This window comes from Coturnix japonica, chromosome 11 (genome assembly GCF_054131305.1).
Source record: "Coturnix japonica strain WE chromosome 11, WE-NBRP24, whole genome shotgun sequence".
In the NCBI taxonomy this organism is placed as follows: Eukaryota; Metazoa; Chordata; class Aves; order Galliformes; family Phasianidae; genus Coturnix; species Coturnix japonica.
In genome coordinates, this window is record NC_140673.1 from 27,122,198 (window position 1) to 27,136,860 (window position 14,663).

At 38.6% G+C, this 14,663-nt stretch overlaps 1 protein-coding gene across 9 annotated transcripts in view; it reads left to right on the forward strand.

The window, feature by feature from the left end:
- The window catches only part of ALG6 (ALG6 alpha-1,3-glucosyltransferase), a 19,966-nt gene extending 5,905 nt beyond the window's left edge, over window positions 1-14,061 (forward strand). For 5 of the 9 annotated variants that reach the window (XM_015870756.3, XM_015870757.2, XM_085511894.1 and 2 more), the window contains 12 exons: window positions 1,858-1,947; window positions 2,815-2,903; window positions 4,885-4,967; window positions 5,646-5,710; window positions 7,889-8,074; window positions 8,569-8,704; window positions 10,752-10,837; window positions 11,404-11,488; window positions 12,518-12,588; window positions 12,923-12,991; window positions 13,133-13,331; window positions 13,601-14,061. In XM_015870756.3, the coding sequence (XP_015726242.2) occupies window positions 1,858-1,947; window positions 2,815-2,903; window positions 4,885-4,967; window positions 5,646-5,710; window positions 7,889-8,074; window positions 8,569-8,704; window positions 10,752-10,837; window positions 11,404-11,488; window positions 12,518-12,588; window positions 12,923-12,991; window positions 13,133-13,331; window positions 13,601-13,798 (1,357 nt within the window). In that variant the 3' untranslated portion in view covers window positions 13,799-14,061. Of the gene's footprint in view, window positions 1-967; window positions 987-1,009; window positions 1,148-1,857; window positions 1,948-2,814; window positions 2,904-4,884; window positions 4,968-5,645; window positions 5,711-7,886; window positions 8,075-8,568; window positions 8,705-10,751; window positions 10,838-11,403; window positions 11,489-12,517; window positions 12,589-12,922; window positions 12,992-13,132; window positions 13,332-13,600 lie in introns of those variants that run through there. The other 4 variants (XM_085511897.1, XM_085511896.1, XM_085511899.1 and 1 more) reach the window with 4 other exon arrangements.
- Window positions 14,062-14,663: the final 602 nt, after the last annotated feature.

Sequence of the window (14,663 nt, forward strand, 5' to 3'; positions counted from 1 at the left end):
ATTTTTAGATTTCTTGATTTATTTTTTTTCCACAGAATTTGTCATTGTTACAGGCCTGCACAGGTGAAATAGCAGTATATTATTCTATGCGTGTTTCCAATGACTCAAAAAACATTTTTCTTAAATGCCAGAGTAAGAATTTAATTAGCTTTCTATTTTCCAATCTTCTCATTATGTATTAAAAGCTGTATAAAAAAACCACCCTTTCTTATTAAAATGTCTTATGCTGCTAATTAAGTCTATGAAGGGCTTTTCTTTGTTTGCTTTTCACAAGTGTCCCTGGGTTTCTATTGGAACGATGAGTTTACAGAAGGTAAAATTACACAGGCAGCATGCGGCTGAACCAGAAAGCTTTCCACCAAGTGGCAGACTGCTAAAATCAGTGTGAGGAATCAGAACTGCTTTGTCGTGAGCAATATCAAACTGTAGAATAAGAAGTGGAGATGCAGCTCAAAGAAATATGACTTATCATGAGTTCATAAGATATTTCAGACAGCTCATAAGGAATTCAAGAAACATCATTTACAATAATAAATGTCAAAAATTTTCTGTGTTTGAAGGGGGAAACTGGAAAATGCAAGAGCTTGCCCCTTGGCAGTTAGAATAGACTAGTTAAGGCTTTCTTGCTGTAAGGTGTGAAGGATCTGATGCCTTATTTTTGTAACTTCTATTTTTCTTGGATAAAGCTCTCTGTTTCTCATGAGGAGGTGACTTAATTCTAGCTGCTGTCAGCCTTCCATAGAAATGCTGGCATGAGGGAGTTATCAACAGAGAAATCCTTTTTCTTTGTGTCTCTCACATCTTCCTTCTGAGTTTTCCTCTGAGGTGGAAGCAGGTGAAGTGGTTGTGGCTGATAGAACTGACTGGGATTCGTGACCTGTTGGCTGTTCAGGAGGTGTTACTGTGTTTACTTGGTTTGCTTTCTAAAACTTTCCAAGCCTCCTGACTCATATGTTCCTGCTGATGGAAATACCACACTAAACCTGGTGCAGCACGCTTTCTTCCACATCTATGCTGTCTGTTCTATGGAATAGCTTCATATTGCCTTTTTTACTTCTGCTGAGTTGTTTCAGGCTTTTTCAGAGTGTTAGTATGTTGAGCAGAAGCAGTTCTCAGCTTTGTAAGTTACGCTGTGCAGGAGTGGCAGGTAAATTCTAACTATTCAGAAATGTTTTGTTGCATATTAAATGTGCTATCCAAGTCCAGGGAAAAAAAAAGGGGGGGAATCTGGGACTATTATAAGGAAAATAATAAGTTACCATTCATTTGAAATCTCCACTTAAATGCATTGTTTCTGTTTCCTTTTTGGTAAACTGACTGCTGTCTTCTGGGATAATCAACATGCGTGAGAAGTGTAGGTTCTGTTTGTAGATGGAGATGTGGATATACATAACATTCCACATAAATATCTGGAACTGTAGATACTGATTTTGTGCAGGCTTTATCTTAATCTCTGGATGTTTATCAAATACAATTCATGTAAAGGATTTTTTCCCATTCAGGTAAGGAAGCTCCAACAGTTCTTTGGTTGAATTTTAGGTCTTCTGTTTTGCAAACACAAACGAGTATATTCTGAATTGCTTTTGTTATGTTGCTTGAGATTTTTAGCATGTGTGTAAAGTAAAGCAGATAAAAGGAAATTATAACAACATCTGTGAATTTTGAGGGCGTTGATTAAAAAATAATAATAACAGGTTTAACATTCAGATTTTTCCTTGGGTGAAAGCAAAGCTGGAAATGTGGATTCTTTTTGTATATATATTGTATATATATATAAATATAATATATAATGTATAATATATATTATATAATGTATATTATGTATATATTTATGTACGTGGAATTTTTTTTCCACAGGTACTTCAATACACGTGATAACAACTTGCTGTACTGGGGGCTTGATTATCCACCTCTTTCTGCCTATCACAGCTTTCTGTGTGCTTATGTGTAAGTTCATTATTTCAAGCATTTACTGCAGTGGAGAATGCAAAACACCAATTTCCCTTTTTTCCCTCCTCCTGAGGAGTGAGAACAGGAGCAGAGAGCTGTCACACTGCTGAGATGGAAAGTATTGTTTGCTACTTTAAAGCCGGGGAAATAAATAAAATGGGTATCCCTGTTCTTGAAGCTAATAATGCTATTTTTGTCTTAATTATTGTAAGAGGAGCTGAAGGGTTATATTATTTTCCTAGGCTCTGAAATTTTATCAGATTTTGATATGACTTGGATTTTAGTCTTTCCCTGTAAGCTGTTGTTGGATCAGTGATGCACAGAAAAAAAAATACTGTAGGATTTGAGCGTGTTGCATGGGAAAACTCTCTTGTATCGAGAGCCTGAGTGACATTTGATGACTGGATATCATGTAAATAGAATTCTGTTGTTGGAATACTTTTTCCACAAGAGCTTTACTGCCATTGGAATGAGACTTATGGAATAAGAATGTAGGTTAAAGTGCACAGGCACAGTTATGTGGGGCATCTATGTGAACTGTAAATGGTTTATATTTAATACTTAAGCATGAAAGGTATTTACAATTGTTTTTTTAAAAGTCAGTGGAACTAGACTGAAGGTAGTTAGCTTGTCCTAATAAACAGCGTATTCCTTTTTTTTTTTAAGTAGCTGAATTCCATAGTATAAGCAGATCTAGTGGTGACAAAAACCTTTCATTGATCACTATTGCTTTTTGAAATATTTCTTCTCATTCATCTTAATACTTGGAATATGCTCCCGTGCATGTCATCTTTATTACAGAAAGGAGTGTAAAGGGAAATGAGAACTGTCTACATTTTGATGTGTCTGTACTTTGTTTTACAGTGCAAAGTTAATAAATCCTGATTGGATTGCTCTCCACACATCTCGGGGGTATGAGAGTCAGTCCCATAAGTTATTTATGCGTACAACAGGTAGGAAAATGATATTTCCTTGGGTTGTGGGATGATCACACGGTTTGGTCTGGCTTACTAATTTAGCATGCTTAATTTCATGCATCTGTTTTCACCAGTTGCTCAGTTCTTTGACTTGGGTGGCTTTGCTGGAAGATCTTTATTGTGAGCTTTTATACCTTACCTGGCAGCGGGAGCTATTGGATATTTTAAAGAAGTCACTTTTTTTTTCTTTTTAATGGTTGCTACTTCTTGGAAATAAAACAGTGTAAATAAAAAGTAAAAATATATTTTCTACTTCTATACTGACTGTCACTTTCATGTAGTCGCTTTTCTGACCATTTGATTCTTTCAAACTGCTCTGACAAAGATGAGGGTAGAACAAGTGCAGAAGAATAATGTAAATAACTGAATTAATTGGCTCTTTCAGTAGGACAACAAACAGTGCGTCCAGTGAACTTTTGTTCTCAGAGCAATGACAGATGCCAAATTATCTTGTTACTGGTTTCTACCATTTGAAACGTGTCCTTTGCTTTGTGGAACAATATTGTTCCACAAAGTGCTTTCTGATTACAGTGGCAGAATTTGCTGTTCATCAATAGCTTTTCTGTACTTCATGAACCTCTCAGTCTGGTCTCTAATAATCGATTGAATTGAAACAAAAAAAATCTCTAAAACTTAATTATCCTTGAAATGGTCTGTATTAATTCTGAAATCAACTCACTTGATAAACCCCCGGTAGATCTAGGAGTACTGATTAAACACTTCTTAAACAACAGCCATTAAAATAATGCATGAAATGTTCGGTGTCAGCTGTTCATGTTCCACCTTTATATGAAGTGTCAGGGTATTTGTTTTGCTAATGCCTTGGGTATATTTGTTTAATCATGGCTTAAACCTACAGAATTGTTATTACTCCGAATAACTGATGTCTTTATAAACGTTTTCTTCCAAAGCCTGTGATGAAAAAGGCAAAGTATGTTTCTCCTCTTGGAATAGTTGCACATTTTCTGAAATCTGCTTATAGAAATAATGTAAGCTTAAGCTCTTAAGGCAACAATCAAGTAGAATTCAGCTGCTGGTAATCCTAGGCAGATGAACCTGCTGGTTCTTGTCTCACTGACCTTCTTACAACTACTTGCTGTAGGCAGATTATGAAAACCAAGGAACTAATTTAGTCTATTTGGCCACATCTGTAGTACTTAACACAAAAATAAGTTGGACTTTTTTTATAATCTAAAGCCTGTTACATATATTTATGGCTTTGAACTATATATTCTGACAAAAAAAAAAAAGCTTCATTGGATCTAGTTGTAGTTGATTTCTTTTGAGAATTAAGAATGCCTTCTCTCATTTTGGCATGTGAGGAACTAGAGTGTGCCCCGTTATTGACTGAGGCTGTGCCAGAAGTCGGGACAGCTGAACACGTGGAAGCAGCAGCCTTTGGGCATCAGAAATGTTAGTGTTAGCAACATTAACAAGGTCAAATTATCTAGACCAATTTCTTTTTGTCCTTTAAAGTGTAATGACTCTGTTTATTAAAATACTCAAAAGTTCTTCATTAGAACATTTATTTTTTTTTTATATTTTTCCACTGCCTTATGTAAAACATTTGGACAATGTTAGATGTGGTGTAACTGCCAAAGTTGAGCTATCCTTAAAACAACGGAACAAACTGTAATACAACATGAGATGGTGGAAATTCATATCCAGCTGGAACTGTAACTGCTGCCTCTTGAGCTTCAGTTGACTTGAGTGACTGATGTGGAGTTTTCACCTTAAGATACTGCTGCAAAGCCCACGTTCAGAGATAGTCAACAAGTCTGACTCCAGCACTGTGTAGTTATCTGAATAACGCAGGGTGCAAACAAGACGTAGAACATTAGATGGTTAAAATTAAGCAGTAAAATATTCACAACCCAGATGAAAATGGGCAATGTAAATTGTAGTAAGATGAATTATGTGGGAGGATTCTAATGTGAGTTTCATCTTTATTTTTCAGTGTTTGTTGCTGATTTGCTGATTTATATTCCTGCAGTTATTTTATATTGTTGCTCCTTAAGGGAAGCATCTACTAAAAGGAAGGCAAGTATCTGATGTTTGTGTAATTAAAAAACAAAAACAGTAAAGTCCATGCAGTTAAAATGATAGAAATTCAACAGGGTGAGAGTTAATTAGTGTACAGAGCACTGGTGTCAATTCACATAAAACCAATGGCAATCTGTATATCTCCTATTGGCAACTTTTCAGTAAAAAAAACCAAAAGCCATTAATTAATTTTACAGCAATTATTTCAGTGTCTTCAGTGGCAAAAACAAGATGCACTGAGGTTTAGTAGCCGTGAGCTGCGGAATTGTATTTCTTTCTGAATGTATGACTTGATTGGCAGAAACAAGATTCGAGCTGTGACGTTTGAGCTGCTGTGCTTTGCACCCTCCTTGTAGCAGAGCCAGTATTTTTCTAGAATAAAAAGTCTTCCCATTTTTGGAGTGGTTTTGAGGTTTAAGATGGGTGTGAGTGATTTCTGAGCTGGTTGGCAAAGAGCAGGCTGGGCTTCATTCAGTGTTTTCTTATTTATGGAAATTCTTTATCCATTTTTATTCCTCAAAATATTACTGTCAGAAGATAAATTGCAGAGGAAGATTCCTGCATAGGATGCACCACAGGGGGGCAAATTTATCTATTGGAGTTGTAGTATAAATTTTCTTATGTCTAATTCTTAAGCTTATTTTTTTTTCTTTCTTTTTCCGTCCTCATGTTCAGGTCTACACTGCTCTCTGTATACTTCTTTATCCAGGCCTCATTCTTATTGACCACGGACACTTCCAGTATCCTTTTTTTTGCAGTGAAATGACAGGAGTTTCCATTTACAAAGTAACACTGTTCTTTCAGTAATTGTCTTTTGCTGGGAGGGAGGCAGATGACTTCATCTGAGGGGCCTCTGCTTACCCCAAAGCAGAACTGGTAGAGAAAACCATATGTCTGGAATATATTGGAGATGAAGAGTTGCTACTGGGACAAATCAATCCAAACATGAAGAGTGTTCTTTCTGTGCCTCAAGCTTGTATTTCTGTCAGTCACTTTATTGCTGAAAATGTCAATGGTAGTATGAGTGAAAAGAATAATGGCTTGTGCTCCTGTGATTTGTTTGGAAAAGGAATCACCTGAGATCTTTCTGATAGCAGAAGAGCATGTTGAGCACAGTGCTGTAAAGTGTTCATTTCTATACAATGTACCGTTCCATGCTTGTCTTTGCAATTACTCAAGATTGGATTTGCTTTGCTTAATGCCCAGCCATTTAGGAGTTAGGCATCTGAGCTATGGCACTGGAGCTAATTAGTCAGTGTTGGTGGTAGACACCCCCACAGGTGGGTCTTCTTAATGAGGTTTCTGTTCTTACACCTGCTTCACCCATCAGAAACTAACTGTTGTTAGCTGGCTGTTCCAGGCTGTGCTGCTCACAATCCTGCAGGTGATAAATGTGGGCACTGAAGTACTTTAAGGGACATGAAATCTCAACATCTGCTAAACCAAGTTTTGATAATCCAATAATTTACTAAGTTGTATTTTTCTTCCAAGATCCTGCATGATGAGCTTGGATGGAAATGCATCTTAGAAAGAAGCCATGGAAACAAACAAACAAATCTTATTACTGTTAGATATTTGAGTTACAGTCCAGGAATTCTGAAATTCTGTTTTTGATCTGACCTAAAGATATGGATCATCTTTAAAGATACATCACGTGCAGCCAGGAGTAGGATGCAGCTCTTCTTAGATGAGAGAAGCTGGTAAAACAGTAGAAGGCCCAGTGTTTATTTTCTGATGTGTAAGAGATATACAAAAAAGAAGACAATCTGCTGGCAGTTTTTGTGTCTGTGTGTGTGCATCTGTTAATATCCCTAAGCTCACCTAGGGAATACTTGGCTTTCAAACACATAAATAAATATTTTGAACCTTAATCACAGTGGCATGCTGGAGTAGGTTGTCAGTAGAAGCTGTGGAATCTGCAGCACAAAGTTCCTTAAGAAAAGATTCAGCAAAGTGATGTCAGTAATGGCATAGGTAGAGCAGACGGATGGTCTCCTGTGGTCTCTTCCGGCCCAATGACTGTGTGAATAACTTTACTATTTGTCACCAGCTCCCAAGAAGTCAATAGGTTTACTTAACTTTAACTGCTGCTGCACATCCCTTAAAGATCACAGCTGTTGGTTTAACAGTTTGTCAGTGTGAAATCTCAAATATCTGTGGTGATTTTGGGTGGGAGATTTGAGTGGATTGAAAACAATTGAGATGATCTGAATGTCTTGTCACAGCTATTTGTACTGCCAAAGAGAAAACAAAATAGGGAATACAAGCATATCTGATAGTTTCTGCTGTGGTGTGAGTGTAAGGGTAGGAGACAAAGCTGATCTTTTGTTGTACTTTAATTGTAACTGTAGCTTTCAGTCTTCAGCTGAGTTTGGGAACCTGCCTTCAAAATCCAATGGATGTAACTGCTTTTAGTAAAGGTGCATGTAACATTATCACACACATAAAACCCAGTAGTCCTGTAGGTAAGGAATACACAATTTACACACCAACACTTGAATGTTCTTTAAATATATCATTTGTGAGAGGAGAGGCTCATTAAAGCTTTAATTATGGAAATATCATAGAAAAATTGTTTATTCTGATGCATCTTACTTTTGCTTTTGTTACTAGTTGAGCTCAAAGCTTGGTTGACTGACAGTATGTCACATGTATAATTAACATTCAGGCAATATTTGTTCTCATTTTTTGCCCATGTAATCTTTGAGTTAAGTCTTAGAAATAAATAAACCTTTTAAAAAGGGCTTTAAATAGAAGTCAAAGCATTCCTCTGAAGAAAACAGTCACAACTGACAATGTGGTTTCTAAAACGTGGGAGAACTTACTTTGTGTGCAATTTTACACTTGTCCCTCAGGGCACTCATTAGTAATTTCCAGTACTAAAATGTGCATCTTGTCCTTAACATAAAAAAAAACATATACAACTCAGTGAGCCTTGGATTTGCCTTGTGGGGTGTACTTTTCTTGTCTTATGACTGGAACCTTCTGGGGTCGGTAGCATTTTGCTTGGCCTTAAATTATAAGCAAATGGAGCTCTACCATTCTCTGCCCTTTTTTTGCTATTTACTTGGAAAATGTTTCAAGGAGGGAATGAAAGGAAAGGGGTAAGTGGTTTCAAAGCATTTGATTTTGCTTAAGAATTTATTCAGGCAGCCTGGCACTGAGAATTCTCTTTATGTTCTCATTTCTGAATTAATTTCTAGTGGAAGATACTTTGTAATGTATTCTTCTCCCACAAAACAAGTGTTTCTTGTTGAAATCTACATTAAGTATTTCCACGTGAAGATAGCAAAGTCTGTTAAGCTGTCTCTCCTCAGGACTCTGCCTTCTGTCTACTAGATTAAATGTGGGCTATGATGGGCAACCCGATGGACAACCAGATTAGATGGACAGCAGTAGCTCTCCGCTTCTCATGGAGTTGTTCTTGCTAATCTGGGGATGATGAACTTTTCCTGTGGTACTGGTGACTCTTCTTGTTCAGGCTGGTTACCTTCAGTTCTCTTTTTAAAAAAAGACTTAATTTATAAAGTAAGAATTGACTTTTGTTCAGAGTAGCTGTTTTTATCTTCTTTAATGTAAACTCTTCTCTTTATTGCAGGTTACTGTTGTTAATTAAATTAGCAGTGACAGTGGTGGCTTCCTTTGCTGTCTGCTGGCTCCCGTTCTGTACCGATGTGGAACAAATCATGCAAGTGCTCAGAAGACTCTTTCCCATTGACCGAGGCTTGTTTGAGGCATGCATGTTTTCTTCTCCCCCACCCTGCTGCAAATGTTCTGTATTCTTAGATCCCTTGAGAAACCTTCATCGTGACCTTTAGGGATTTCATGTGGGAGACACACCACAGAACTCGTAATTTGAGATGGCTTCTTCAGCAGTCATTTCTTGCCAGTTATTTAATCCAGTATTTAACCCCAGCTCAGCTGGCATCTTCCAGGATATTATACGAGTAGACAACACTTATCCCATCATCAAACTCATACTTCAATCCATACATTTTTCCATTGAGATAGATTCCATAGTAATTGACAGTGTCAGAAGATCTAACCTGAAATGTTTGCAGATTCAGCCTCTTTGATTCTGCTCAGCATTTATTTCTTTTTACAGGAATTAAAAAGAAACCCCAAACCAACTATTTAGAGTGCAGTGTAGGTGTTCCTTTGTATCCTGACTTGTCCTTTTAGTGTGAGTTCCCTCACTTTTTTTCCCAGAAGTTGTAGATCTGTTCCTTTCCCCAGGCTGTTAGCACTGTGCAGTATGCAAGCATTGAGTGCTGCAGCCTTAATCCAGTAAAGCAGTGACTTGTTTACGGGGGTATCAGTGGTACAAAAATGGTGCTGCTTTCCAAAGTAACAGGGAGTTGTTGGTGCTTTGCTTAACATGGCACAAAAGTTACTGTCGTGTTTGCAAAAGTGAGTTCTCAGCTTCAGGTTGAACCCAGGAAATTAAACTCTGGATTTTAATTGTGTTGATGTCACAGGGATTTAAACAAGCACACATTGGGCTCATCTTGAATTTTCTTTTAATCTTTAGGTATAAATAATAGCACAACTGCCTCTTTATTTATTTTTTTTTTCTTAAGCAGTTAATGCTGCTGTACTGCAGGCAGCATTTTATTTAGGTGACAGCATTCTTGGAGTATATTCTGTGGTTTCATGTTGTTGTTTAATAAACAAATGCACAAAAGACCTCCTCAGTCCCCTGAAAAACAACGACCCTACTCCTTGGGAGTTATCTGAAATCTGTCAATGAATAGCTTTGGTCACCACACATTTTTTATGCAGTTCAAAGTTTAAAAATGATATTTGTAAGTGACAATAATCAGAGAGTCTGAAAAAGCTGAAGGATTTTAGTCTAATATTAGCCCAGATATTTTCTGAGTTGATGAGGGGACTGACCTGCTGGATGCTAATCTAGATAAAATGAGAAATTGTCCACGTAAGCAATGTACAGTAAATTTATACTGGGGTGCATGTAACAGGTTCTTTGAATTGGTTCCCATTTACAGAAGCAGTAACAAATGCTGATGGTTGTAAAATCAGATTGGCTATTAAGTAGGCGTCCTGTGTGTTTGCTGGTGCTGCCAGACCCTCTGTTCACTTGTAATCCTCAGCAGATTTGAAGCACATACTCTGTATTGCTGGTGAGCATATGAGGAAGGTGGCTCAGTTGTTGGTGCTAGTAGCCTTCTTGCTGTTATGCCTACACAGCTGTGTTTCAAGCAGCTGTTTAGGGATGAGTTTCATGAGCATGATAGCTGTAGTTACAAATTTAATTTTGAAAGTGATCCTAGCACAACTGCTAATGTCTTTAGACTTCTTGATTTATTGGTGGTTAACTCTGTCATTGCTAGCGAGCAGTAAGCACAGCTAAATACATTCAGGTATGTAATGAAACGTGACAGTGTACAGAATCTCTTCACATTTGGGAAAGGATTCGTATACCCTGTTGTTTAGTCAGAGTTTTTCTAGGGGCAGCTGGTTCCTGAGCCTTATTAAGTATGTGATCTCATGACTAATGTCATAGGCTCTCGCACTGGAGAACTATTTTGTATTAGGACATGATTCAGCCAGGCTTTTTGAAACTTTCTGTATTGGACTGAAAATGGGAAACATTGAAGTTACACCTCAGATTAGGATACATGCTCACAAGTGTCTTTTGGCACCATTAATGGTTTAAAAAAATAATCTTCCCCTTTCCCCAAGTGCTCTTTCTGTCTCTGCCACAGGCTTTAGTGGTGCAATTGATGACTCATTGCTTGTTTGTTTGTTTCTCTTCCCCAGGATAAAGTAGCAAACGTTTGGTGCAGCCTAAGTGTCCTTATAAAGGTAAAGGATGTGGTATCACCTCAGGCTCAGCTCAAGCTCAGGTAATGCATAGCTGAAGTGCTTTAGGTGCATTTCATCTGCAGGGTTTTTTGTACAATCAGTAATTTTTTCAACGAATTATAAGAAGTGGTGTTTAAAATCTTGAGAAAATCTTTTCTTTGTGTGTTTCTTCCAAATGATAAATGTCTCCCCAGGTACTGTTAGGAAAACTTAACCACTGCAGAACTTCCTGCTTTTCTATATAGTGATTTTTTAGCTACTTGAATGGCTAAGGCTGAATTAAAATCTGTGTGCTGTCCTCTTCAGAGAATAATTACAACTTTTAATGCTCTCTGAAGTTGAAGTTGTTCTTCAGATAAGGGAACAGTTTGAGTTGAGATTTACAGCATCTGAAATCCTGGTGGAAACTATTCCTTTTTCTAAGACACTTCTATTGGTGAAGACCATTCAGTGCTGTCTGCCTCTATCTGTTTTCCTGAGCAATTTTTTTATATCTGAAAATTACGGTTAATTTCCTAAGGTGCACAGAGATTTCAGAACCGATTACGTGATATAACTGAAGTAGTTACTCATATATTCAAACCAGTTTTCTTGCAAAATCCCTTAGTTTTGCTGCGACGTTCCTGAGCCTGCTTCCTCCTTGTATCAAGCTGACTGTCCAGCCAACACTACGAGTATTTAAATTAGCACTGGTAAGTGCATGTCTTTAATTGCTCCTTGTTTGCTGGCTGCCTCTGGCTGCTGGTGTGTGACCAACGTTTCTATGTAGAGTTGCCACAGTGTCAGGGATGGCCAGCACAGTCTGATTGGTCTTTTACATCCAGATTTAAAATCTTAGCTTCAGTTTTTAAGGAGTTTAATGTTGTATTTTTATTATTTACCTCTGAAGAAGCCCTGCACGACAGAGCTTCTTATGGAGTTGATTTTTTTCCTTTCTTGTGCTTGTTTTCCTTAATGCATTGGCTCCAGAAGTCTATGGAAAGACTCATGGTGAGCACTGTAAGCTCATCTGTAGCTTGAAAAGAAAATCAGGCTATTTTCTCAAATGCTTGCATTTTAGTCTCCTTGTTTCCTTGAATAGATCTGCATTTATATTACTGTCACTTAAGTACAAAATCATTGCCTTGAAATCCCAATTTTGTGAAGCTGATGCTGAATCTCAAGTAATAGGTAGTTTTCCATTATTAATTTTGTGTAAGTGCTGTTGGAGCGTTTACCACAACTTTGCCTAAAGCCAACCTTTAGCCTTCCCCAGAACTGCTGGGCATCTTCCAGTGTGTTTCTATTTGGTTGGGGAAAAACAACAAACTCTGTGTTGAAAACAGTTTGGGGGGTATTGGCTGTTTATGATACTGTGCACAAGTGATGCTCACAAGCTGAGCTGTTCATGCTGTGAGATCTGCCAGCAGGGATGTGTAGCCACGTGTTACATGGTGGGGAGACTTGTCAGTAGGTCTCACTGAGAGTGGGGGCTCTTTGCATGAAGTGTTTTCTGGTTAAGCTTTCCAGCAGTGCTTTGGGGTGGGTTTTTTGTAGGTACAGGAGGTTCCAGAAGCAGCTCTGTGTACTTGCGAATTGTGAGGGAGTAAATGTAGCAGTTAATTAGAAAAATCAGCTCATTTAGGTCATATATTCATACAGAGTCTATGGCAGCAGAACCTAAAGCAGCGCTTTGTGCTGCACTCACAGACGTTCATATACCTCTGATTTCCTTTTCTCAGATTAGTTGTGCGTTGTCATTTTTCCTGTTCTCCTTTCAAGTACATGAAAAATCTATTCTCCTGGTGTCAGTGTAAGTAAATGATCTTTCAGTATGTTTATTCTGATTTTCCTCATCTTATTACTTACTGCATGCTGCTTTCTTATAAATATAGCTGATGTTAAATACACACTTGCTTTTCTGAGTAACTTGTAAATGAAAATATATGAATACAACAGTGCTGGTCTTTCCTGCTGTCAGCTCAGTAGCTGGGTCCTGCTGCAGGTGTTCTGGGCAGAACGCTCTGTGTAAGGCTTGCAGGAGCACACAGGCAGTGGATGCAGTGCTTCATGCACTCTGGGCCTTCCTCAGCACGTCTGTGTTTGTGTATCTCCTTTTTATTTTTTATTTTATTTTTTCTTTTTAGACCAGTCTGCTTAATGATAAATGAAATCCCTTTTATGGCCACATGGTTTCTACTTGTATCAACTTTCAGGTGAGTCAGACACTCGATGTCATTTTTACTGTTCTTACCTGATCCTACTAATTACCAGTGTGTTCTTTTCTACCCTTTTCTTGCCCTTTGTGGAAGATACCTCAGTGTGCACTCACTGCTGTGATCGTTGTCTTCTAACAGTATGTTGCCTCTTCTTCTGAAAGACGGCCTGCTGCTGCCCTACGTGGTGACAATGCTGGCGTTCCTGTCAGTCTGCATGGCTTCCTTTGCAATACTTGAAAGGACCTCAGCAAAGGACCTGCAGCTGAAGCCGCTCTACCTGGCCCTGCGGGGCAACGTCTTCTGGATGAGGCTGTTTCCCAAGATCGTCAGGAGTCTAGTGAGTAACTGGAATTCCTACTGCTCTCACTTAAATCTCTTTGTGGTACTGGACTATTTGTATGGAGCCATGTTATGTCTGTAACTGAACGAAGCGTCCTGCAGGGAACGCTGTGTTGTGTCAGGGTAGAGATATGTGAAGTTGTATTTTTCCTGTGTTGTCATCTGTGTGTGGATTGAAGAATACAAAGCACCCAAGTGATGAAAGTAACAGATTATTCATGTGAGGTGTTAAATCAATACTAGCTAACGCATCATTGTGTCTTACAGTTCCTTCTATCTGTAACCCTGATGGGCGTCCTGTCTGTGATGAGTGCTGCTGTGCATCCTCCACAGAGGTTCCCGGATTTATTCCCCGTATTAGTGTCCTGTATTTCTTGCTTACATTTTTTATTCTTTTGGCTGTATTTTAATGTAATCCTACACTGGGACTCAACAAATGGCAAGAATCAGAAGAAAGTCAGTTAACCTGTGAAGATTGTGGACTGACCTATGAAAGGACAGTGGTTTTAGTGAGCAGTGTCTGACGTTGCAGGGGAACTTGTTTCTGATGTCATGCAATGCCTGTAAGCTAATGGCAACTGGGAAACGTGTTACACATGTAGCTATGAGGTGCTCAAAGACAGTTAGAAAGGCGTATTTTGAGGAATGCTTGGAAGTGAAAGTTGGTTTGTTTTCTTCAGAATTGTAGTACTTGTTGTTGCCTAATAAAGGACCAAATTTTGAATGAATGCTGAAATCCCCTGGCTGTATTAGCAAAACAGCAAACTGCTCTGTTGGCGTTAAGTGTAAAGTCCAGGTAGGGTGGGTGAGTGGTAATTGCTGGCTGCTGACTGTAAGTTGTGCTGCTGGATTGTTCTATAACACCAGCTGCCCTGTGGATGCACACATGCTTCTCCCATGTATAGCGCTGCACATCATCCAGGCTGCTGCTTCAAGCCGTGCATCAGCGTGGGGTGCTCCTGCTGCTGTGATCAGAGCAGAACGGCTGATTCCTCATCTGACAGCAGGTATTTAAAACAAAAGAAAACAAGAATGGTGGTGGTAACTCTTCATGTTTAAGATTTGAGCAGCCTGGCAGCAAAGTTTAGCTGTACTAAGGGAACGTTCCTTTCAACTGCTAGTAAAGTGGGTGGTTATTTCAAACATCCCCCTAAGAAAACGCTGCCGTTTCCATAGGCCCTGCTGACAGCTGTGTTTCCACACTGACACACGATTTACTGTTGGTTCCTCCTCAGAACTGGACAGTTGGCAAGCTACTGCCTTCCATGCCTTTTCTTCCCTTAGAAAAGTATTTAAGTTGGTTCTCTGTAATCCTGCAGCAGAGAAAAGG